The 25,116-nt window shown below is 47.0% G+C and overlaps 2 protein-coding genes across 7 annotated transcripts in view; both read left to right on the top strand.

Moving 5' to 3' along the window:
• Positions 1-2,452: 2,452 nt before the first annotated feature.
• stard10 (StAR related lipid transfer domain containing 10) lies at positions 2,453-16,202 on the top strand. Of its 2 annotated transcripts, none has more exons than XM_086143589.1 (7): positions 2,453-2,469; positions 3,157-3,317; positions 10,695-10,842; positions 10,932-11,035; positions 12,898-13,015; positions 13,432-13,484; positions 14,537-16,202. In XM_086143589.1, exons 2-7 carry the CDS (start codon positions 3,159-3,161, stop codon positions 14,741-14,743), a joined length of 789 nt encoding a protein of 262 aa, XP_085999715.1. In that variant the 5' UTR covers positions 2,453-2,469; positions 3,157-3,158; the 3' UTR covers positions 14,744-16,202. The 2 variants fall into 2 exon arrangements, with proteins under 2 accessions (XP_085999715.1, XP_085999714.1); XM_086143588.1 differs by lacking the exon at positions 2,453-2,469 and adding an exon at positions 2,749-2,808.
• Positions 16,203-18,450: 2,248 nt separating this feature from the next.
• Positions 18,451-25,116, top strand: part of arap1 (ArfGAP with RhoGAP domain, ankyrin repeat and PH domain 1) — a 31,724-nt gene continuing 25,058 nt past the window's right edge. For 4 of the 5 annotated variants that reach the window (XM_086143583.1, XM_086143584.1, XM_086143580.1 and 1 more), the window contains exon 1: positions 18,451-18,591. The gene's annotated coding sequence lies outside the window, so the exon portion shown is untranslated. Of the gene's footprint in view, positions 18,592-24,851; positions 24,893-25,116 lie in introns of those variants that run through there. The other variant, XM_086143581.1, reaches the window with a different exon arrangement.

Raw genomic sequence — 25,116 nt, 5'->3', positions numbered from 1 at the left:
GGGTCCTTTGTGCGTTTGTATGTGTGTGCGCGTATGTAGTCACACTAGATCAGACCTGGGCATTTTACGGCCACATCCGGCCCCGTTTTGCTTCTCTATTCATTTTATTTTTATTTTATTTTATTTATTTAACTATTTTAATTGAATATTTTAATAAGTAGTTTCAATCAATATTGAATTTAGAAACTCCTCATTTTTTTCTTTTGTTTCATTTTGTATGGATGATTATATACAAAATAATGTCGGTACGGTTATATGATAATGATTTTAAAGTTGGAATAAAATGCCAAAATAATGGAAAATTTCAATTTTAATTTTATTCAATTTACATGATATTTAGTTGGGACGCGCATAAAAAATTAAAGAGGAAATGTGTCCTGCCAGTCAAAATAACTGCCCACCCCTCCACTAGTTGTACAAAACAAGCCCTGAGACGTGTTCGTCCGCGGATCGACCGCCAGAGGTCGCGGCCGATCAATGAATGTCGAAGGACGTCTGTGAACGTTGCATAAGGTAACAGGTGAAAAACCAAAACACATAAATGTGATCGTTTCTTCGGGGATTAATCACATGGAGGTCTCAGAAACACCCAAAAGCTGGAGAAATTCGGAAGTTTGGATTTTAATGCCGTGAGAAATCATCACTCATTTCACACAGCAGCATTGAATTGTGATGCCTTTCGTATTTTTTTGGAGGCCCTCCTGATACACGCTCTCACTTCCTTTCCACAGTGACAGTCAGATTTCTCTTAGGACTTCACATTTCTGGGTTTTTACTCCCCTATCTCTTAGACTTAATGACTTTCTTCGCTTTCCTTTGAATCCCAGTGAAGTGGTTTAACACGTTTTGCTTCGTCAGCTGGGTTTCCTGCTGGAACAGGACGCGAAGGCGGAGGTTGTCTCTCAATGAGAAGATGATTTACCTTGCACGGACGCCATTGTTTCGTGACCTCTGAGCAGAAATTGTGTGATATACAGGGTTAAACCCCCACCCCCAAACAGTGCAGAGGAGCTTAAATTTATGAGGTGGCTAGTTTATGTCCTGGCAGCAGAGCTGCTGCGCCGCGCCAGGCATGAATCATGCACTGCCATCATAAATCCTGATGCACCTTCAACAGACATCTCCTCTGAACGCTTCAGGGGCTTCGGCTGTGAGTTTGCCTCGATGGCACTCTCTGTGTGCGTGTGCGCACGCACGCAAAAAAGACTGGTTTGTAACCTATCAGCTGTTTAACACTGCATTTTGCGTTTGTGTATTCGGGCTGACGTGGCGGTCATGATGCCGCCAGCTTTGCAGTCTGGGGAAATGGACTAGCCAAACACGGGGTTTGACTAATTCCATTTAAAACTAAACAAAATTAAGACACTGCCGGTCTGCAGGGGGCTGAAACCACCTCACCCAATCGGAACGCAGGCACGAGTCAACGCCATTTGCATTGTCTTGCTGTGCGAGGTCATGTTTAGGAGAATGTAACACCCCAGGGAGTGCAAAAGTGAACAAATAAAGTTAAAGGAGTGATAAAAAGGTCAAGACGCCAACGGTTTCTTTCATAAGCGGCATGTTGACCTTCAGGTACCTGCATGAATCACCTGTCAGCCGTCATCAAGGGGAAGTATTCAGGCACCCCCGCAACGCAGCATGAGGCTTGTGCGCCCAGAGAAGGTGCACCGTAATTCTGGCGTGGTAGTGGTGGATGAGGGTTTGTGAGGACGCGTTCAGAGAAGAATGAGGGGACCCCTGCTGTTTTCATGCAGATGTAGAGCAGAAACAGCGCACAACCCCAAAACAAATAGTTGACATGACTTGTTATGGAAGGAATATAGTCCTCATACACCAAAGAAGTTGTGCACATGAGCCAAATGCATCCAGGGCGCTCCCCTGACTGGCATTCAGGTGTGTCCAGGCACTCCGATAAGGTGTTTTGGTAAATTCCAGTTTGTTCAGGGGTTAGTAGCCAGACTTTCCAGTTTCAGTTCAGTACATTTTCTTATACTTGATGTCCTACATGGGTTCTACTTGGAAAACCTGCGGCTGTCTTTGCCAGTGTGCTCCACACAAGTCCATTCCCCCGAACGAATGTGGTACTTTTGATCCCACAGTTTGGTTGTGTCTGATCGAATTTGAGGTGATCGGAGGGGCTACTTTTCCCATCGCGGCCACCAGATGTCACTACACCCCCCACAAAGTCCCATAACAAAATAAAAGGTAAAATATCACACACACATCATGAATGTTTCACTAAATTCATATAAAAGTCAGCGTAAATGGAACAACGGTGTTTTATTTCAAGCTTAACGCTGGCTAAAAAAAAACTTTTTTTTTGCCGGGAGGGGGGCCCTCCCGCCAAGGGTTCTCCTTCCGCACCTGTGTTTTGTGTGTGTGGGTGTGTGTCTTGTTGCTACCATGACGACAAAATCAGCGAGGACACACAAACACCTGCTACTTCCCCTCCTTTGAGGGGAGCCACAGGTACGACACACACACACACACACACACACACACACACACACACACACACACACACACACACACACACACACACACACACACACACACACACACAGGAGAGGGGAAGAAGACTGCGGGGTTTCCGTTAAGCACCTAAAGGCATCACGTAGAGGCGTTTCCATTGAAGTCGGCGCTGCGTCTCTGCCTGCCGTGTCAGATCTCTCCTCCTCCTCCTCCTCCTCCTCCTCTTCCTCCTCCTCCTCCTTTTTCTCACCGCATCCCTTCCTCCGCCGGTCACAGCGGGGATGGAGAGCTGCCGCAAACTCCTGTGAAGCCCGGAGGAAGAGCAGAGAAGCACCGGTGAGGAGGAAGAGGACCGAGCCAGCGAGCACGCGACCGGAAACGGAAACATATGGTCCTCGCGTGAAGCACAGTCGCACACGAACCGGAGCGTCCACCCGCCTCACGTGCCTTACCTGACCCGCGCGCCGTTTGATTGGTTACCGGAAGTAGAGGAGGAGGGGGGCGGGGGGTCTCCATTGCGGGGGTTTTGTTGTTTCTTTCAATTCTACCTCGTACGCGGGCACACGCACGGATCACAAGACGCGATAACCTCCCGATAAACAGAAGCTTCATCGAATTATTGAGTCTTTTAAACAGAGGAAGGGTCTAACCCCCGGACCTCCACCCCCGGACCCCCCCCCACAGGCATGTCCGAGCGGACTGTGACTATCCCGGACGACCAGGCGTTCGCCGGCTTCAAGGCGGAGTGCCTGTCCGAGGAGGGCTGGAGCGTGACCTACAGCAAGGGGGGCATCACGGTATTGACCCAGGCGCTGGAGGAGGGCAAGTCTGTGCACAAGATCAAGGTGAGGCCAAATGTGTGTGTGTGTGTGTGTGTGTGTGTGTGTGTGTGTGTGTGTGTGTGTGTGTGTGTGTGTGTGTGTGTGTGTGTGTGTGTGTGTTTGCTGCTGCTGCATGGTCCAACCACACGCGCAGCTATCTGCAACACACTGAACCTGCAGCTTGTTTGTGCAGCACATCAATGGAAGGCACCTTCTAATTAGCATTATTATGGGCTAGCTGCTTATTTTTGACCATGGCTCCTGGAGTCAGGAGGTCCCACGCAGCTTTTTTGTTTCTGCATGAATGTTTCCTTGTAGAAGCGTGAGCGTCTAGGCAGGTGAAACTTGTTTGTAGGAACTATTTTGGGCATTGGGCGGAGATGGGCGGACGTCCCAAGGCCCCACGTAACACGGGCCCAGAGGCATTCCCACCCCGGAGGGACATGAAAAACAGGACAGTGGAGAACTTTTTATGTTTCTTTTCAATGAACATTCATTGTTTTTATTCAGGTAAAAGGATAGCGTCGCGGGGATCAATAAAGCAAAGAAAGCCTGGATGGTTGTTTGATTAGAATGATGTGACGAGCATGTGAAAGGACGTCATGAACAAACACCATTATCTCATCAAATGGCTGTCATGGCAGTTTGTCCTTGGTGCGAGTGTTTGCCCCCGGGGGGGGGCTGGGCTGGGGGGGTGGAGGCAATGTTGCCTGGGAACTATCAGAGAGATCAAACCCATCCATTTCTAACGTTCACCACCGACACTTTCTCTTCTGAGACGTTCCGCTTTGAGACGTGCAAGCTCGAGTTCTGTTTTTTGGCCCTCATCTTCCTTGTCTGGGGGTTGAGTTTTGCACCGGTGCCCAAATGAGATGTTAAAGTTTTATGGTTTTGCATTGGTGATAGGACAGGCGAGACAGTGGGTAACTACCCAGTTAGCCTTTGCACAGACAGCCGCTACTGATATACCAAGAATCAGAACTGAAGAATCCTCTCGGATGAGGGTTGAAACATCTTCAAGTGAAGATATTCGAGTTCAGTTGCCAAGACAAGAATTCAACACGAATTCACCATGACCTGGATGACTGAGAACCTCCACAGCCACCAATAATCTAGCAATGCTACTGTGCAACAGAAATGATAGAGGTGGACCTCCCCAGACCTCCCCGTCCATCTCCATCTGTATCCCATGTCTGGAAAGTACATCTGACTGTCATCCGGCAGCACAAACCCTCCATGCGCCGTTTTGGAGAAACTCGCAAGAAAGCAATGATTCCCACCGCTGTAGCTGCACAGAGATTTCAGGAAAGGTTAAATTCCTAAAAATAATTAAATAATTAACGTAGACGCACGCCGGTGTCTGTCCCTCTTCCTGTGCGTGGAGCAAACAGGTACTGGAGAGTGCGTCATGCTATCCCGGAGGCCTGTTCAGTCACTGCACGGCTTCCTGATTAGCTCTTTTTTTTGTGCGCTAACCGGCGTCAATGAAGCTCTGTTTCTGCTGCGTGACGCACACCACATTACCTGCAAGTATTTTTTTTTAAATGTATGACTTTGAAATACTTTGAGTATATATATATATATGTGTGTATTCATTTAAATCCACTTGAGTTGTACATAGATAGGTGCCGAGGTGTTTGTCCAGGGAGAAAAAGGGTTGTTGACCTCTGAGGAGGTGCAGGGTGAAGGGGTGGCGGTAATGTAACCGCCACCTACTCTTCAAATATATATATATGTGTGTGTAGATATGACTTTTAGCTGCATCACACTTCTTCCCCTTAAACTACAAGTTGTACAAACAGCCCTCCCCCTACCCACCACAGACACACATGCATTGGACGTGCATTTCCTGCTGGCTCACCGGCGTGTCCGGGTGTGAGGACGCTGAGCAAACCGTCAGGTGTTTACTTTGTTGAATAAACGGACGTTTGCGTCCTTGTGTGTGTGTGTGTGTGTGTGTGTGTGTGTGTCTATGTGCATACAGGTGGTGCCTTCATGCTGCAGGGGCAGGGAGTGGGTGGGTTTGTGGAGGAGGGGGCTGAAACAGCAGAGGGCTTTCCCAGCCACCTCTCCACCCCACCATCCCCCTGTTCCATTTATCCTAGCACCTGTGAGAGAGGTTCTTGCTTTATATTCAGCCTTTATCTTTTAATCTGCTTTACTAGGATATATATAGATTTATTCATGCACTACTCTGGTTATGGCGTAGCCTCCTCTTCCCCTTCCTCTTCCTCCTCCTCCACACAACCACATGCATGGATAGTTGACTCAAACTGGAGTGTATCGCCATATTTGCTGATAGCGTAAAAACTGCCCCTATTCATATCTGCAGGAGCCTGCAGAGCAATAGGGTGCTGCATCAGCGACCGTTTGTCAAATTCAGCGAGACCTCAATCACAAGTGTCAATGCCGATATGAAGTCCCGGTATAGTTGTCGCGAATGCGTCGCCACTGAATTGCCACGGGCGGTATTCGACATAAAAGCAGGTGTGAGGCTTAAGTTATGCGTTTCTTGCTCAAGTCCTGTCATGATTCTGTTAAAAGGATGGGGATTACTTATTTATTCATTAGGAGTTGCAGCTAAATGGTCGCCAGCGTAGTAATAACCAACATCAATTGATGATTGATGATTCTCGGGGCTGTGTCGCTGCAGTGAATGAGGTGGATTCTGCTCGAGTCATGTCCTGCAGCACTTCCTGCAAAATGCCTGCACTTTCTTGGATAATGTGGAAAATTGAATAAAGTGTGTGTGTGTGTGTGTGTGTTTTGTTTTTGAAACCCGGCAGGTGTCGTCGTCCCCCGCCATTGCTGCCGCCTCAAACCGCTGAGCAGGAAGTGCTAGCACACACACACACACACACACACACAGACTTTGAATGAGTTGTCGCTTGAAAAACGACACCTGTTGGAAAAATAACCCAGACGTGAAAAGAGGGACGCCATTCCTCTGGATCTCAAGTTTATTTTCCCCACTGAGTGCGTCCATGCATGTGTGTGTGTGATGATATAGGTGTGTGTTTTGTGTTGATAGGGATGCGGGCACACAGAGATGGCACAGATACAGCTCCTCTATTTATAGACAGAATAAGAGCCTGCTCCTCCACTGATGCACGTCGAACATGGCCATCGAGACACGTCCCACGCTTTTTTGGTTCCTCTGCCTCCTATAGAACTCTGAGGGAGTGGAATTGTGTGTGTGTGTGTGCGTGCGTGCGTGCGTGCGTGCGTGCGTGTGTGTGTGTGTATTAGGGGCAGTCACTGATCACTGATGCTCTGACAAACAGATCCTAACTGAAATCATCAAAGTTCCTTGATCCTCATCACAACAGGGTTGTGTGTGTGTGTTTGTGTGTGTATGTGTGTGTGTGTGTGGGTAGGCGGGTGGGTTTGTTTACTTTTTGACAGTGCTATTCCAGCCTGTTCCTCCTTCCTTACACACACACTCTCATACAAATCCTGGAGGCTCCCAGCTTTGCCTTCGCCCCCGCTGACAAAGAGGGGAAGCCCGATGATGAGTCACACATGCAGCCTTTTTGGCGTTATGTCTTCCTGCGGTGTTTTCTGGGTAAAGCCAAGGAGCGGGTTGTGAGCAGCTGACTGGTGGGACGCCGGCGACGTCGAGATAGATCTTAGATCCACTCGTCCTCGGGCAGCTGGATTTGCTCGGGGTCAGGTGGGGCTTCGCAGGAGCCAGCTGCATTTCCTGGATTCAAGAAAGACTAAAAACACACATTTAGCATGTGTATCTTTGTTTGAAATGTGATTCTCACATTTTCATCCACCGACTTCGCTCAGTTAGTGTGCACGAACACACACACACACACAGACACATATCTGGTCCCTGGCATTCTTTCGGCCCGGCTTCTTCTTTTTCAGCTTTTCTCTTGGCCTCCTTCCGACTCCAATTTCCCAGACACAACGACTCTATTATGCTCCTTTCTGAAATAAAGTCCTAATCACACACACACATGCAGCTTGGTAGATATTGCTAATCTGTGATGGAGGCCGTACAGCATCAGCTGAATGTAATTATTTATCACACGTAAGCGTTTAAGTCCAGCTATGTGATGGAGGCTCGAGTCTCCTACAACAACCACAATGCACCAGGGTTTAACCGCCATCCTGAGGTCACTGTAACATGGCTGCGTGTGTGTGTCTTAGCCTGCTTCAGTGACAACATGTGTGTTGGCTGTTAAAGCCATTGAGTGTGAGAGGGTTAAAAGTTAAAGATTCTGGAGCGGCGTGCAGGAAATTTAATGAATAAAAGATGGCGGCATGTTTTTGTCAAGGCATTGAGGTTAAAGACGTGGGTCACGTGACCCCACGTTGGTTTGACCTTTTGACCAGGGCGATGTCGGTGTGTGTTCTGGACTGATACACCGCACAGTGGCGAGGTCAGGCTTTGAAATGAGGTCATACTTGTCGTGCTTGTTGGATCCAACATGGTGGCCAGGAGTGTGCAAGTGTCTCCAGACAACGCTATAAAAGGCGCGCGTGTTTAACGACACAAAATGATTTCCAATTTCCTGAGTGTCTGTCTTGAGCTGTCTGGTGGAGGAGGTCTGTGAAAGGCCGGTGGAAGGAGGCCAGTCTGCAGAGAGATGTCTGATATTGATGTTTCCTGCAGGAAGGGAATCTGAATGAGGTGCGTGACCAGACAGGAAGTAACGCGGGGTCTCGTCTGGCCTAGGAAGGACTCGAGAGGCGAAGAATCACCTGCTGGTGATATTTCTGCAGAGGCTTATCCTGTTAGCCTAGCAGCACACTCACACCTCAACATGGACCCTAGAATGGAAATCCAGTCCGGGTTTGATTATTATTTGGGTGCCATTTCACCCGATTGACCAGTATGAATGTTCTTTCCACCTCTAACGTTATATCTCCTCCCAGGGAGGGGAGTGCCGTGTTCTGCGGGGTTTCTGGCTGTCGCTGTTTTGTCTGAGCCATGCCGCCCTCTAATTAACTTAATGTGCTAATTTACTTTCCTCCACTGCTTAGTCATTACACCCAGGCTGGGGAAACAACATGAAGGGAGGAGGAGAAGTTGGGGGGGCAAAGTCATATCATGAGTCATATTTTCCCAGAGTATATTTGTAATGCGGCCAATCGGATTTCTGCGCCGTGACTGGATTTGAGCGGAAAATGGGTGATTTTTTTTTTTTTTTTTTTTTTTTTTTTTTTTCTCTTTATCTCATTGGCAGCTCAAATGACATGTTTTCAGGTACGTTTCAAGTCCGCGATGGATTCTTCCTGGAACTTCTGTAGTTTTCTGTCTCAACTCATTTCTTTCAAATTTAATTCTTTTTTTAATTCAATTTTCATTTAAATTTTGAATTCCACCTGTCAATCACATCCAACCATTTCCTAACTCTTCTCTTGTCTTCCTGCGACTTTGTGTTTTATTTTGAAAATCCAAGCTCTTGTGTTAAATGTTGTAAATTTACTTCCTGTTTGTTTGTTTGGTTGGTGTTCCCTTTTTTTTTTCTTTGTGCACACTTGCATCTAGCATACGGCTCCGCCCTCTCCCCGTCTCTCCTCCAATCAGCTCCCTTTATTTCCATCACAAAGGTTATCTATCAGTTCTGTGTCAACGTGCCAGTCGTTTCTCACTATATTAAATTTTAAATATCTCACTAGTTATGTAATGCAGATAAATATTCTGCCTTTTTAAACCTTCTGGATGGAGTGGGTTGTGCGTCCTGTGTTTTGTTATTATGTCTTATTCCCCGCTGGTGCTCGTAGCTACAGTAACGGCCTCACACAGGGAGGGAAGGGAGGAGGTTATGCACCTTGGTATATACCTTGGCTATATTTACCCCCCCATCCATAAAGCAAGCCCGTTACTCCTGTCTGACCCCATCTGATTACACGAGGGTTCTTCTGAGGCTTATTAGATCTGTGGAATTCCATTGGTCAGCACTCTGCGCTCGCAGGGTGAAGGCTCCTGGTCTGTTTCTCCGTCCGTGTGGTCTGCACATCCTCCACGGACGGAGTTAAGACAGTTTCTGTGTGCAACCCTGTGATTGGCAGGTGATCTGGTCCAGCTTGAATCCCGCCCAGCCCTCTCCGATGTGCTGAATATGCAGCATCCTGAATGAATGACGGAGCGTATCGACGCCGTCACCTGGAACAAGCAGGTTCTTGTCGAGTTGTGTAGGGATTTGGTGAGTCGGCAAACGGGCCGCGACCCAAGAACTCTTGTCGCTAATAAAGAGCGTTGCGGCTGGCCTGTGAGTGAAAAGAAAAGTAAAGACCCACCTGTGCAAACATGCAGGATTGATAACCCCTCCTCCATCCTGTGGCGGACTCACACTGGAAATCATCGTGATTGTGTTAAGCGTCTTGCCATGCTTTATAAATTTTTTTTTTTTATCCCTCCTGTGATTTATGGCAGCCATCTGTAAAGGGTCAGAGGCGTTAAGCATTTGCTGCCATTATACACTGCTCAAAAAAATAAAGGGAACACTTAAAAAACACATCCTAGATCTAAATGAATCAAATATTCTTATGAAATACTTTGCTCTTTACACAGTTGAATGTACTGACAACAAAATCACACAAAAATGATCAATGGAAATCAATTTTATCAACCCATGGAGGTCTGATTAGGAATCACACTCAAAATTAAAGTGTAAAAACAAACTCCAGGCTGATCCAACTTTGATGTAATGTCCTTAAAACAAGTTAAAATGAATCTGTTTTGCTTCCTGAGTGAACGCTATGATTTCACAGAAGTGTGATTGACTTGGAGTTAGATTGTGTTGTTCAAGTGTTCCCTTTATTTTTTTGAGCAGTATATTTTACAACATTTGCTTGCTATTAGAAGCACTGTGTAAATAAAATCGCATTGGACCGGACGGGGTAAATATATTTAAATATAGATATGTATTCATTCACAGACCAGCAATAGCAGATATATAATAAATTTCCCTGCTCTATAGGTCCGTTTAAATATTTCATGGCATATTTCCGCTGGTGCGGCAGACAGCACTCTCATCTCACTCACATATTCCCCCCGGTTCCTGCCTGGGCTCTGCATGTTCTCCATCTCCCATCTGCATTTCAGGTTCATTGAAGATCCTGAATTGTGTGATGAGAGGGTGTGATTGACAGCTGACTGGTCTAGGTCAAACCCCCCCCCCGATAGATACTGATGACAGCATGACTCACCCTCCGATAGGTTTCTATCAGCCAGTATGCAGATAATATTTCCAGCGACAAAACAAACTCACGGATGAAGCTAATCAATCTCCATTGAATTGTCCTGTTTGTTTGCATGCCTGCGGTGACGTCACCGCAGGGTTTGCTTTCACAACCTCCCGGTCTGAGATAACGTATGAGCGACGTCAGCGGTGCCTTGCTAGCTGTCCACCTGAGCCATCTCCCTGTCTCCCCCAAAAGTGCCGCATGGTGTGCAAAGACGTGTCCGCCGAGACCATGTACGACGTCCTCCATGACATCGAGTACAGGAAGAAGTGGGACACCAACGTCATCGAGACCTTCGACATCGGGAAACTCACTGTCAACGCAGACGTGGGTTACTACTCGTGTATGTGAAAGCACGTATGCAGGTGAATGCAATCTCGTCCACGCCGCGCCAGCCGCCCTCATCACTCCTCTGGTTTTCTTTCTGATCAGGGAAATGCCCGAAGCCTCTCCGGAACCGTGACGTCATCACCCTCCGCTCCTGGCTGCCCATTGGGAAAGACTACATCATCATGAACTACTCTGTCAAGCACGCGGTGAGCGCACACGCACAAACACACACACACACATAGAGAAGTGTTCAGCTGGGGCCTGGCTTATTCAGACCGCTGGAACACCACGTGGTCGCTCAAAGGTGCAGCGAAATGCTAACGCGAGCGTTTTGAAAATGGCTGCTCGTGTGCGCGAGCCAACGTGCAAAGTAATCCGTCTTCACTGTAATGGAAGGAGTGTGTCTGTGTGTGTGTGTGCCCAGGAATTAAGGATACTTTTTTATGCTCAGGAGATCCTCGTGTTCGTGTGTGCACGGCGTGTGATGTTCACTGTCCGCTTGTTAATTAGATTGTCTGTAGTGTACAGGCCGGGAGTCGGGGGGGGAATCGCACTTTATGGGAACCCGTGGAATTCGCAGGGCCGATGAGTGTGCGGCGTGAAATTGAAACGAGACCGCCACACGTTGAAAGCAGATTTCCTGCACAAGCTAATGGTCTATCCTAGTCCTTCCAGATTCACGCACACACACACACACACACACACACACACACACTGTACATCTTCTGCCCCCCAACCCCCATGGTTTTCTCTCTCTTCTTTTTGCCCCCTCGCTTATTTACAGACGGATAAGGCCGCCCATGTGACTGCTCTCTGTTGACTTCCTCCTCGCCTTCCGCATTCCTCCGTCAAAGGAAAGCTGCGATTCAGATAGAGTGTGTGTGTCTGTGAGTGTGTTTGAAAGACAGAGAGCACTCCTGTGTGACTGCTTGCATAGGGTTTTCGTTGTCTGAAAGAGTAAAAATTTGCGTTTTCGTAAGCAGGAGCTCCCGGAGATGGCTTCGACAGGCGGAGGGAAAACACCTTTGTTAAACAAAAACGAATGAGTGACGGGTTATTATTTTATTTCCCCTCCACTGCAAACATGCATGTACCGAGCTTGTGCTTCGCTGTTATAGCCCTTGCTCAAATAAAAGTAAGTTTTGGCTGTAAATCAAATGGAAGTGTAACGCTGTCGGTTTGAAATGAAGGCACCTCAGCTGAAAAGCAGGAAGCTGAGGGTCTCGTTTCGATTAAGTGGCCCAGTGGAGTGACGCCGCTCCCCGTGAAACGCTTCCGTTGTAATTAGTCTCCTCAACCAGCTTTACTGGTAACTGCCACTTTCAGACAGAGAGAACTTTCAGGCTTGAATTTGGTTCCAGGAAGTAGCCTCTTCCTAGTGAATCTTCCCACAGGCAGTGAGGGACAATGGTAGGGGCTGCTGTGCACCTTCAGCACCATGCTCAAAAACAAACCGAAAAGAAGAAGAGGAAGACGACACGGACAACCTGGAGGTGGAAGCTGCCTGTGAGGTGTAGCAGCCCAGAAGACCTTCAGATTTGTCGCTGCTCTTGTCTATTTTGTTGTAAGAAGACATCTGACCAGTGACCAGGATGGTTTTAAATGATGGCGCACATCAAGAAGTATCGGGTAATGGGCGTGGCTTATGAGTTCCACCAATCAGCAAGCACCTATGAGGTCCTCTGGAACCGTAAAAGGCAGGGTCTTTTACGGAACTGCAGAAAGATCATTCTGTGAGAAAGGTCCACGTCAAAGGGCCCAGCGGCGGCCTGTCGACCCAGCTTCAGCCTTTTTATAACCGCGTTGCTCACCGCTTGGTGTGGAGCGTCCCTCTGCCGGAAGGGTCAGACCTTTCTGCAGCGAGACGAAATCTGATTGATGGCCGGCAAGAAAGGGATGGAAGAAAAAAGACATGACACACACATGCATCTCCCTGAAGGGTCTCCTCTGGTGAAGGCTGTCACACCGGCCGAGGAGGACCTTCGTCTTCAGGGGCTTTAAAGAACCAAATACATTTCATGTTGTTCTTTGTGTGTGTGCGTGTGTGCGTGTGCGCTTGTGTTTACAGAAATACCCTCCAAAGAAGGACATGGTGAGAGCCGTGTCCATCCAGACTGGCTACATGGTCCAGAGCCAGGGGTCCGGCCAGTGTGTCCTCACCTACATGGCCCAGGTAGATCCACGAGGTGAGTGTCATACACACACTCACACACAAAAACCATCTGCATCACCTGACTGTCAAAAAATGCATTGCTATAGCAACCATATGAAGGACAAGCTTTCTTTTGCCTGCGTGTGTATGTGTGTATGTGTGTGTGTGTGTGTGTGTGTGTGTGTGTGTGTGTGTGTGTGTGTGCGCGCGCGCGCGCACCTCTCACTCTGTCTTTCACCCTCGGCCCCCCGTTTATTAATCCTCCTTTGCTTTCATTGGACTGCTCGCTGCCATGCACGCCTCGTGTGTTGTAGCGTGCGTTTGCGAGACGAGTTGAAGAAACCCAAACTCAGATCCCTCCTCCACCCCTTCCTGTTTTATTGTCTCGTAAGCGTCTCTCTCTTTCCTTTATCCATCAGGCTGACTCACTCTCTTTCTCTCTCTCCACAGGTTCATTACCCAAGTGGGTTGTCAACAAGTCTTCCCATTTCCTTGCCCCTCGCGTAAGTCACTTACAGATTAACAGGGATTGTGGAAGGGCGTGTGTTTTGTTATACGTGTTAATCCACCGCTGCCGCGCTTAAAGGTCATGCGTGGCTTATCAAGATCACATGCGCGACGTCCTTTCTGTTCTTAAAAATCTGTCTACTCACATGACCTTTGCATTTGGTCGTTGATGCAAAACACTGTGTGCTGAGACGATGAATTGTTTTTAACAATTCCTTCCTTGCGCGAAACCGCACTGTCGCGATCAGGGATCGTGCATTCTCGGCGTAAGGGATGTCGCAGTGCGACGGGATTTTGAAAATAGTGTACAGGGCGGGATGGCGATGGAGAAACATGATTTCATCACATTTTATATACATATATACAGTACAGCATTGGCTCACACGAACAGATCGTACTACAGATAGAGCTTTCCATTAAATTATGAATCAAGCTGCGAACAAGCCTCAACGTATGAACACGCTAACCAAAGAACTCAAGGCTTGCCACTATGTGGAGTTGTAGTAGTCGCGCGCGCTACTGTGTGTTGTTTACATCGTCCATCGTTGTGTTCTCTTGTTGCAATGCCTTTTTTGTGCTTTTTTTCAATAAGCAAACCCTCATTATGGCTCCCAAAATAGTAAAAAGTGCTTGGGCTAGTGGTGTTAAAGAGAAGTTGTGAATTACAGTCTATCTGAAAAAGGAAATAATAGCTAACCTTGAGAGTGGTGTCGGTGTTTCAGATCTCGCCAACCGTCTGTACAATCCTGAAGAACAAAGATGCACTAAAGATGGCTAATGTGGCTAAAGGGGCGACTACGTTAGTGAAGGAAAGGTCTCAAATCTTAGGAGAAGTAGAAAAGCGATTGTTAGTTTGGATTAATGGACGACAGCAAGCTGGAGATAGCGTTAGCGTTTTCAGATGCAAGAAGGCTTAACTTTTGCTGATTTAGTGAAGGAACTACCATGTGCAAGCGATGGCACAACATCAGATGTATATATTGTAGTATAATGCTGCATAAATAGATATCAGTATCAAACTAACAGTTTATGTTTTGGTTCTCAATAGGCAATGAAGAAGATCAACAAAGCCTGTTTGAAGTATTTGGAGTGGAAACAGCGACACAATCTCGGGCTCAAGCCTTGGCTCTACCCCGAACAGACTACATTACCCAGCATCCCGCTGTCCGAACTCAGCATCCAGCACGCCGAGAGCCTGGAGAACATCGACGAGAGCTCCCTGGCTGAGGCCCACGAGAGGGAGGACAGCGACTAGCTCAAGCACACACACCATTATGCACTCACACACACATACACAGACATAGTAATGCAGGGATACACGCATGCCTGACAGACATCTACAGTCACATTTATATATATGTATGTAATTCAGTATGTAACTGTGTGTGTGTGTGTGTGTGTGTGTGTGTGTGTGTGTGTGTGTGTGTATATATGTATGCACACGCTGGAAATTGTATCCCAGATGTGCCGACAGGCAAGTTGTATGCACGCATTCATGCACACATGCACTCACCCATGTGTGACCCATGCAGCGCCATACATACATAATACATGAAAAGATACACACACACACACACACACGCAGTACGTGGTAAACTGGATGAACTCCCCGCACATCCACTCGTTTTAATCTGCGGAATTTTTACAACTAATAATCATTGTTGCCCCAAAAGAAGTAGCTGTATGTGTGTGTTTTTTCTTTTTTTGGCTTTTTTTTTTTTTTTTTTGTTGCAGGAAAAGCATCGGTTTCCAACCGAGGGCCTATGCAGACAATTATCGATGCTACACTTTCACTTACATCTCCATCTAGATGTCTGAGCAGCGCGAACCCCTCGGCCCAAAAACCAACCAGGATGCGATTTGTCACGCGCGTCCTATGCAAACCTCATCAAGACTTCATCCTCGCTTTTTTTTTTCTGTCTCTCTCTGCATCGCTCGATATTTGTGTTCCGACATCTTTTCCGAAGCACATGATAAATATGCAGGTATGCAGACGGCAGCTGGACATCTTAAAACAGACCTCTCCCTCAACATATACACTCTTTCTATAGTTGTGAGGACCATGTGGTTGTATGCGTGTGGCCCCCCAGAAGCCCCCCCGCTGCAAAAGGGGGTGTGCAAGTACAAAGAAAAAAAAGCAGACTTTCAGTTTCTCATTGATGACTTTGGTTTTGGTCTCAGCTTTTATGTTAAGCAATTTAAAATAATCGCTTGGGGTATATTTTGGGGGCGCACAGGAAGCAGCGCAGTCGTCTTTAGAAACGAACATTCCTGGTTTAATTCCTGGCACCTCCTAGTGTGTCGAAGTGTTGTTGAGTAAGACACTGAACCCCCAACTGCTTCCCTGGCGCTGGTGGACGGCAGCCTACTGCTCATGGTTCATCCATGATGGGTTAATTGCAGAGAATGAATTTACTTACGAGGGATTAATAAAGGATAAATTGTTATTGTTATAATTAGGGTTGTTTTTTTTCGGGGGGTTTCTGCCGCAATGCTGAACTTCATGCTCCTCTTAGTAAGCGGTCGCAAGATCATCCAGGTGTAGAGACGGCGGGCGGTCCTCATTGTAATAGTCCAAAATGGACGCCGTCCTCATAAAAATAGAAATCTACAGGTTTTTCTCATATGTCCTATCTGTTCCTCTACTTGAGAGATTTACGAATGTATGTAGAATTAAAAAAAAGAAAAGAAATTAAACGCAGATTCCTACGGTGGTTTTCAAACTGTTTTATTTTTTCTTCCTCTCTGCAGACTTGTGCTTTTTTGCGCCAGGTTATACGAGCGAGGAAACACTGACCTCATTAAGTGGCTGAATTGCTGTAATTCTCTCTCTCTCTCTCTCTCTCACACACACACAAGCACACACACACACTCAACGTCACACGCGCCATGATTAAAAAAAAAAAAAATCACCTTGATGTACCACATATCGATTCCATGTCACTCTGGTTATTGCACCCTTGAGCTTTTTGGTGTAAGTGTAACCTGTGTGTGTGTGTGTGTGCGTGCATGCAATGGCCTAGATCAGAATTAGGACCCCCCCACAAACTGACCCACCCCCAATCTGTCGGCATGGCAACAGAGACATAAGACAAATGAAAGCTTGCATGTCACAGAGGAAGTGACTTATAGCCGTGTTTTTGCGTGCCCCGTGTTCTCACCTTGGGATTAGAGGAAGTGTGTGTTTAGTGCGTGTATTCAGTGGAACCCCTCCCACACACACATACACACAAACTGCCGTTGCATTGAAACAAATCTGAGGGCTTCAGAAGCTACCTTGGTCTGGTGGCTCAGGAAGCCTGCATGTTACATCGGCTATCGTTTCCTCTCCACCCGCCTCTGCGTGCATATGTGTGTGTGTGTGTGTGTGTGCGCACACCACCTAATAAAGTATGGATGAAGACGGAAGGAGAGCGCGTGTGCACGTGAGAGGCTCAGCTCTGCAGCAGCTTCCTCCCGCAGCCTCCCCTCTGCCCTTCCACATCCATCCAACCTCCCGAGTTAATGAGGCCTCCCATCATCATCATTGTGTGTGTGTGTGTATGTGTGTGTGTGTGTGTGTGTGTGTGTGTGTGTGTGTGTGTGTGTGTGTGAGAGGGAGAGAGATAAAGGGAGTGAGAACTGTGTGTCCCAGTGGCATCCCTGCATTGTATTCCACCCGCCTACACAGTAGGCGGAGACTGAAAGAAGCATGATGGCCAGCATCCCTCTGTGTGTGTGTGTGTGTGTGTGTGTTTCTGCATATGTGTCACCCGCCACCCCCACAGCAACCCGGCCCGATCGCTGGGTGATGACTCATCACTGCCCGCCGCCTCTCACACTCCCTGTCCATCCATCCTTCTTCTCCCCCACGATCACTCCTTTTTTCTCCACCTCCCTTTTTATTCCAGATCTCCTACACTTCTCTCCTCGCTGTATCTGCAATTCATCATCATCTCACCCCTCAGGTCAAAGGTCATGAACGTCTGTCTCCTCCATCCTTTACCAATGTGGCCTCGTCTTCCTCCTCTCCCGCCTCAGGTCGACGGCAGGATGAAGAACACCGCCGGATCCATCAGCTCAGCTTTTCAGACCCTCGTTCAGGGCGGGTTGTAAATTCCACGTCTACTTGTTCTATCCTTGAACCCTGCGACACGACCGGCACCAGAAGCAACTGTTTTTTTTTCAGCTTCTCAGAATCACCAAGGTGGTGGTGTGCTTTACTACGGTCCTGGTGAAAATATCTCTCTCTCACTGTCTGGGTCATTTTGTCGGCGCACTCCAGCTTAAAATAATCAATTCAAACTTTAAAAAGCTCATGTACAGATACTAGATGGATACTATTTTTTGCAACAATTTAGAGGCCCTGCCAGGTATTTCCCATGGTCACCCAAACCCGGTGTACGAGCGCCTTCTTGTGGCGACTGTCCGCCACTGTAGGCTCGACCGCCGGCTTGAAAAAAGCGGATCTGAACGCCACATCAGCAATCGAAGTTTCGCAGACATGATGCGCTCGGGGGTTCCTATGCAAAACGAGGTTTTTAACGCAGTGCTTCCTCTTGCCATTTTAATCATTAATGAAATCTAACCCAAACCATACCGGTACTACCAAGTATTTAAGCGATGCATCTGAAAGTTTTCTTTCAAAAACGTTGAACTGGTGACCTTAAACCAGACTGACATTTGCGTGGGAACCTGACCTGGTTTGCTCGGGCGCCGCTACTCGTATTGGTTAGTTATTCAGGCTTTAACCGGTCACATGACCACCACACGGAAGTTTTTGCAATTTTTTTCGCAGCATCAATTGCCCGTTTTTAGCTAGATACTCTATGGAAATTAAGCGTGCGTATCTTTCAAAATAAAACTACATAGGGTTAATAAAGTGACTGTTATTTTATTTTGAAGGCACAAAGCGGAAATTGTGTTCTGATTTTCTTTAACTTGACAGTGGGTTTTCCTCGGAGTTGCTGGTGTGAGCTGCGTTATTTTCCTCCCATCGGCGAGAAATGTTATCCGCTATCCGCTTTTGCAACCGTGCGGATTAATTTCAACCCCCGCTAAAAGCAAAGCAACAACGCAACTTCCTGTCGTGATACCGACTCGGAGAATCACAACTTGGAAAAGGTGAGTGATTTTACAAATCTGCATTTGAAAAAAGAAAAGAAAAAGAAACTTAAATACAAACTTTTCTTCTCAAGAACAGGCACTTGTTTCACCCCCCTGGGAAACACGATCGAACCTGCGAACACCGTGTTTTGTATTATATATACACTTTTTTTTTTTTTTAAATCCACCCCAGACAGAACTTGTTGTCTTGGTTACGGTCGAGGACTCAGCGGGATACAAATCTGCATTTTTGCAGAGCCTTACAAAGTCCCCGTTGTTCCGGGAGGACAATGTCTTTTCTCTTTGTGAGCACGTCGACCCATCGACTCCGGACTGCACTTTAACTGACTGCAGAAGCGAACCCTCTACTGTCCCGGTAGAGAGACTGTGCGTGTGTGTGTATGTATGTGTGTGTGTGTGTATGTGTGTATGTGTGTGTGTGTGTGTGTGTGTGTGTGTGTGTGTGTGTGTGTGTGTGTGTGTGTTATCCCCACTGGAATTCACTGCTACCCCTGAAACTCAGAGTGGTTCAATCCAAGGTCATTACAAGAGATTGGAAGTCATCCTGCAGACTAAACCACACACACTCATACACACACTCTTCCATACACACAGGTAGAAGTATGTGTGTGTGTCTACTGATGCTTCTGAATTTCATTTTTTTCCCCTCTTCATCCTGAAATGCAGGTTAAATCTGAGGGAATTATCGATGTGATCGCAGCAGAGTGCCTTGCATCGGAAATGATTTTGCATGACTGGTTTGTCAAGCCGACTTTCGATGGTGTGTGTTAGTTTGTGTATCGAAAGGGTCTTGCGGCGTCACACGGTGGAAGGCCTTATCCTGGACCGCGACTGTCCACAAAGGTCCAGTGCACCCGAGCCTTTTTCTCGCCTCTTTGTGTGACGGCGTTTGTCTTATATGCTCACATGACGACCGGCTGCTGAGTCACTCCCGTCATGAGGCCATTGGGGGGGGGGGGGGGGGGGGGGGGGTCAACGAACGGCCGGCGGATTCTGATCAATCTGAGGAAACGAAGTAGAAGCAGAAGAAAAACTCAGCGAAGACAATTTCGAGGGCATGGTGTCATGTTCGACACGGAGCTCAGCTTCTCTCGGGTTCTTATCAGGAACCCGCGGCTGCTAATTTATCTAATGTGTAACGTTAGCGTTTGCGGCGTGAAGACGGCCCTCAGGCTCAGCAGCTCGCTGCAGGACGCTCTGCTGGAATGCAGATATTTACCGGCAGCCCTGAGTCACGGCTCGGACAGAAAGTGGCTTGAGCAAGGATGGGGAGGGTATGAGTCACCCCGCTGTTTTTTTTTTAAATTATTATTATTCATTGTCACTCAGAAACACTTTGCCACGTGGAACCCGTCTCAAGCCAGACGTTCATCAGACGCCTTCGAAAAAGTTGGTGGATAATCATCAACGTACATCAAAAGGCGGGATTAAGTCACCGCCTCGTCCCAGACTGTGAATCTTACAGGTTCACTCTTTACAACCACATTCTTCCACCAGTTTTTTTTTTCCCACCATGCCATGTTTTCTCCATCACTTTTCATTCTCCACATTTCGGAGAGTTGACCATCCACCATCCGCCCCTCTTTCTGGATACTCCACACTCCACATCAGGACGTCCTTTCGCCGTTCTCGTTCGTCCAAACCACCGATAAATACCGTCTCTGCTGCCAAAGCCGCTCCGGTGATTGTTTGTCTAGCAGGTCTCCTGTTTCTGGTTTAGTTGGAGCTAATCTATTGGTTGTCGGTGGTGTTACAAAACCACAAGACTTACGATAATATCAAACAGGTTTGATGTTAAGATTAGCAAAAGACTGATCTAAAATAGCTCAGCCCAGCATACTTCACTTACTACTCAGACCTCCTCGTGACCTTCTGGTCTCTGTCGCGCCTGCCTGGCCATGTCTGCGGTCACCGTGGGAAACGAGCCACTCGTTGAATTTGACCGTAAGGCTTTACGTAGTGGAGGAAATTGTATGATGCCAATCTGATAATATTGTGCTTCTCAGGTAGGATGAGGGGGTGTCAGACGCAGATTAGATGCAACACTGTTTGATTGAAACTGCTGATTTCTCACACTCACGCTAACGAAGAGACTAATGTTATGCCTAGAAGTTTTTTTAAAGAAGCTTTGTAACTTTCACACTTGAAGGTTAAACAAACCCTGCATTTGTCACTCCTTCATACAACGCAGTTATGATTATAGACACACACACACACACACAAACATCCGCACACACACGCATGCACAGATACAGATAGACTTAATTAAAATTGATATAAAAAACAAAATGAGATGGAATTAACATATATATATATTTATTTATTTATTTATATGGATGATAAATACTCGTGTGTTTGTGTATGTGTATGCACACACCACCTGATTTGATTTTTTTATTATTTCCAATTTGATGAATCTCAACGTGCACTCGGTAGAGTACCGCAAGCTGCCACTTGGTGCACACATTTCCTCTAAAACACCAATGCAACAGGCCCAAGGTTATTAACTTTCTGTGTTTTTATTAAAAACAATCATTTACTTCCAAAATAAAACACCATTGTTTCATTTCAGTTAAAAAAAACAACAACTAAAGATTGTTATTATGTAGGGGGGGGCGGGGGAGGTGACAGTCACATGATTGTTTTTCTTTTGAAATTGCCGGTGTGTGAGTTTAAAAAAGGAGCATTCAATTGTAACAAATTGCTGTTAGAGTGCTCTATTAGGAAGGAATTTTATTTTCTTTATTATTTTGTTTGCCGATGAACTGAGGATTTGTTTTAAAATTCAGTAAAGTATTGTTTCTCATGATAGTTTATTTATAATCCCCACCTGCGTTTTTGTTATCCATCACCCTCAGGCGCGGTTTAACACTTATCTCGTGCCGTCAAGGTTGCGTTCAGGATCTCAATAAACCTCCCTACCCAAACCCCTATCTCTGTGGGGGGTAAAGTCAGACCGGCGTGCATAAATGAATCAATTAAACGCTGATTTTATTGTCGTCGGCAAGGCGTGCGCGGCCATGCCTGCAGCCATGGGCAAGGGGAAGTCCGCTTTGCAAGCCACTAAAGTTTATTATGGGCCGAGGTCGGGGTTGGCAGGTGGTGGGGCGTTCAGGTCCACTCTCTGGAAAGAGAGAAATGTTCAATTTCATGCTACACGAATGCAGCGTGTCTGTGTATGTTAGCGTGTTAGCATGTTAGCAAACGCCTCCAGTGCACTAGCTGCACACACAGCGTCTATGGCGGAGGTGTCACTTTTGACAGGAAAGATTTTTTTTTTAAATTTTTTTATCAAAATACAAACACACTTGTGGGTTTCAAACAAAGTCAGTCAGCCTGCAAAGCCCCCATCGAATAGGCGGAGCTCAAAGAATTGACAGCCAGCCAAGTTTTGAAAGACCGCAAATGGACAACAAGATGAAATAGATGACCTGCATTTAGCTGGTTTGGATTATTGGATAGAACAAGTCCGATTCATGGTTCCGGAGCCGCCCAACCCTCTGCCGGACTCCTGTTTGGATCTGAGAGAAGTCATGAATGGGACCAGTGTTGGCTCTTTGGGATCAAAACAAAAACTACAAAAAAGGGGTTTTTCTCTGAGATCCTGCTTTGGCCAGTCGCAAAAAGTTAGGGGAAACTAACTTCTTTTTCGGGACTTGTGCTGATATGAGTCACCAAAGAGATTTTGGTTTTTGGGTCATTTGAATCACTGTGTAAGTCAACTGTTTTCAGCTGTGGAGAGGAATACTCTGATCTGCTGAGTGATTCGTTGCATTACTGAGTGAGTCGTTCGTTTTACGAGTGGTGAGGGCTACTTTGAGCACTCTGTGATTCTTCGTTCACAGCTTATAGCAGGGAGGGAAAGGGGGACATGAGATAACAGCAAAAACCAGAGCTTTGCTCCTCCCACTGGACTAATCCAAGGATAAACTTGATATATTTCCAGTGAAAATCGCAGTCATTAAATAGTGACATGTTGCCCAGTTCCTTATATTCAGCTATCTAGAAGCCTAGCGGGGACGAGTAAGTGGGTTAATAGAGATGAGGAATCGTGACTGGTGAGTTGTTGAAACGACTCTTTAGTTTTGAACGATTCGTGCACAACTTTTGCATCGCTTGTCAGAGAAAATAAAGGTCGAACCCCAAATTTTCCGATCCAGGTAGAGGAATTAATGAATCAAAACGGCTGCTGCTCGTCCTGTCTGTGTGCCCAAGTGTCCTTGGGCAAGGCACCAAACTCCCCAGTTGCTATGCTAATTGTGAAGGTTGAGTGTCCTCTAAATGTTTGACCTGCTTTTATCTCTTGAGATCCTGACATGTTTTATGGTGTTGCCACGGAGACCAGCTCCCGCGGCATGACAGCCTTTAGTATTCAGATTGCCTGCGCTTCGTCGATGCCCCCCGGGTTTTCCTGGAAGCGGAGCCACCTTTTTCCGAGACAGTTCTAGCATGATGGAGCTCGACTGGGTTTGGGTGGTTGCACCAAACGGCTTGGTGATTAGATTTAATCTTTGATGCTGAGCACGCAAACAATGGAGGACACGGAGGCAATGGTGGACCTGCTGCTCCGTCTGTGGTTTCTTGTGACAACAAGCAAGAGGAGCTTGTGCTAACAACCGTGCTAAAATGTAGCAGCTGTTGGGTCATATAAAAAGAAAGAAAGGCAGGTTTAATTCTGATGAGGAGTGTTGTTCTCAGCGACAGCGTTCTCAGGCTGGTTAGTTGAGCTGGAAAGTCACCATTGCGGAGGGGAACTCATGCGGAGCTACACCCTGGTGGGTTCCAGATGTTGCTGCGGTCCTTGTGGTCCTTTTATAAGTCAAGAGGACATGAAATAGCGAAACGTGTGACCACAGTCCACATTCTACTCTGTCATTGTGCGAATTGTCATTGTACCTTCTACGCTCCTTCTTGGCGCCTCATCCATTCCTTTTCCGTGAAGGTGTTCAAACACCACAGCTTCATGAAATAATGTCGCCTTCAAGTCCCATCCCTGCAGAGAACCTCTGAGAAGAGCCGGTTAACAAACCAAACAAGCACCCATTCTTTAGCGTAGCACTTGTTTCAGAGTGGGTGTCCGGGGACAGCGTGCCCTCACCGTGCATTTCCTTGCCTTTCGTGTGTGTGCGTGGGTGCGTGTACCCGTGCATGTACGCGTGCACGAGTGCTAAGGCAACAGAATACTCCATTGTGAGGGACGGCACAGACAGGCTGTCATTGGCAGTTCTGCGGCCGGGTCGGGGAAGAGGTTGAGGTGAGGAGATAAATCGTGTTGAAATGTTCACGCTGGCAGGAAACTGGCAGATAATGTAGTAATACTATGGGGGGGGGAGGTGAGGTTAGAGGTAGAAACCTTGTCAGCAGCTGATGAAGAGTTGAGCTGACTATGAAAGATAACCCGAAAAATACTGATGAACACAACAAAATGAATCGGCCGTAGCGGGCAATTGGTCCGGCAGGCGAAGACGCAGGAAGTCGCGGTGCCTGACGTCACTGTGGTTCAGCGTGAAGATGCAGAAGCACTAATTTCCTGCATTCTGACTCAGACGTCCGCGCCTCGCTTTGATGGTGGACTCGAGCGTATCGTACATCGCGCCAATGTGGTTTGTTGGTTCGTCCTAGATTTTCTGTTTTAGGTCGGAAACCCCTGTCTGCAGCCCGAAGTCGATTGTCGTGCTCTGTTTAATTCCGATTTGTCCGATTCCGTTTGGCCGTTCTTGATAGCCCTTGGTAAAAACAAGCCGAGTTTGAAGTCAAGAGGAGATGACTTCTGGGGTGGGGCATCCGCTTTTATCGTCCTCAGTTATGATACAGCAGAAATGGAAGCTGAAATTGTCCAGTCGGCCTTCGGTTTCCCTCCGAGGTCTGCCTCAGAAGGTTCCTTTGGGATACTGATAAATGAATCTCGTGCTTTTTTTGTAGCTTTGAGATGCAAAAAATTATCTTCTAATTTTTTATGCACATGCAAGATGTGCTGCACATCCTGAGGGGTTTTTCTGAGTTCCTCATTTCGTAGAAGGAACCATTGCTTGATTAGGTTTGCGCCGTCCCCTCTGGTCCTGATGACCTTTTGCCGGAAACTCGCAAACGGTTGAACACGCCTCGCGCGGTAACGGATTATTTGACTTATTGCGCTAAATCATCATTAAAGATCAGACAAAGTTGACGTGGAGTTCAGACACTGTCTGTCGTTGCATGTGGAGGTGGACCTCCTGAACTCCTCGACCTCCAGAAGGTATCAGCTCATCTCTCACTGGCTTCTTTTCTTCACAGGAAAAACAGCTGTCCTTCTGTCAATGTGAGTCTGTGTTCTTTATCATTCGCTGAAATGTGTGTCTGTGTGTGTGTGTGTGCATGCATGCATGTGTGTGCGTGTACGTGCGTGTGTGGTTGTGTGTGGGTGGTCGGGTTGGTGGGTGAGGTGTGAAACATGAAAAGGTCATTGCGGCTCAGAACTTGTTGAGCAACCAGGCTTCTCCAGTTCAGGATGAGGACTTCAAGTCTTGGGTGGTGGAATCATAC

Source organism: Fistularia commersonii, chromosome 3 (assembly GCF_037954325.1).
Source record: "Fistularia commersonii isolate RoL2024-O1a breed Wild chromosome 3, RoL_Fcom_v1.0, whole genome shotgun sequence".
Classification (NCBI taxonomy): domain Eukaryota; kingdom Metazoa; phylum Chordata; class Actinopteri; order Syngnathiformes; family Fistulariidae; genus Fistularia; species Fistularia commersonii.
The sequence above is the reverse complement of the archived record's forward strand: the minus strand, read 5'-3'. Positions and strand labels throughout refer to the sequence as shown.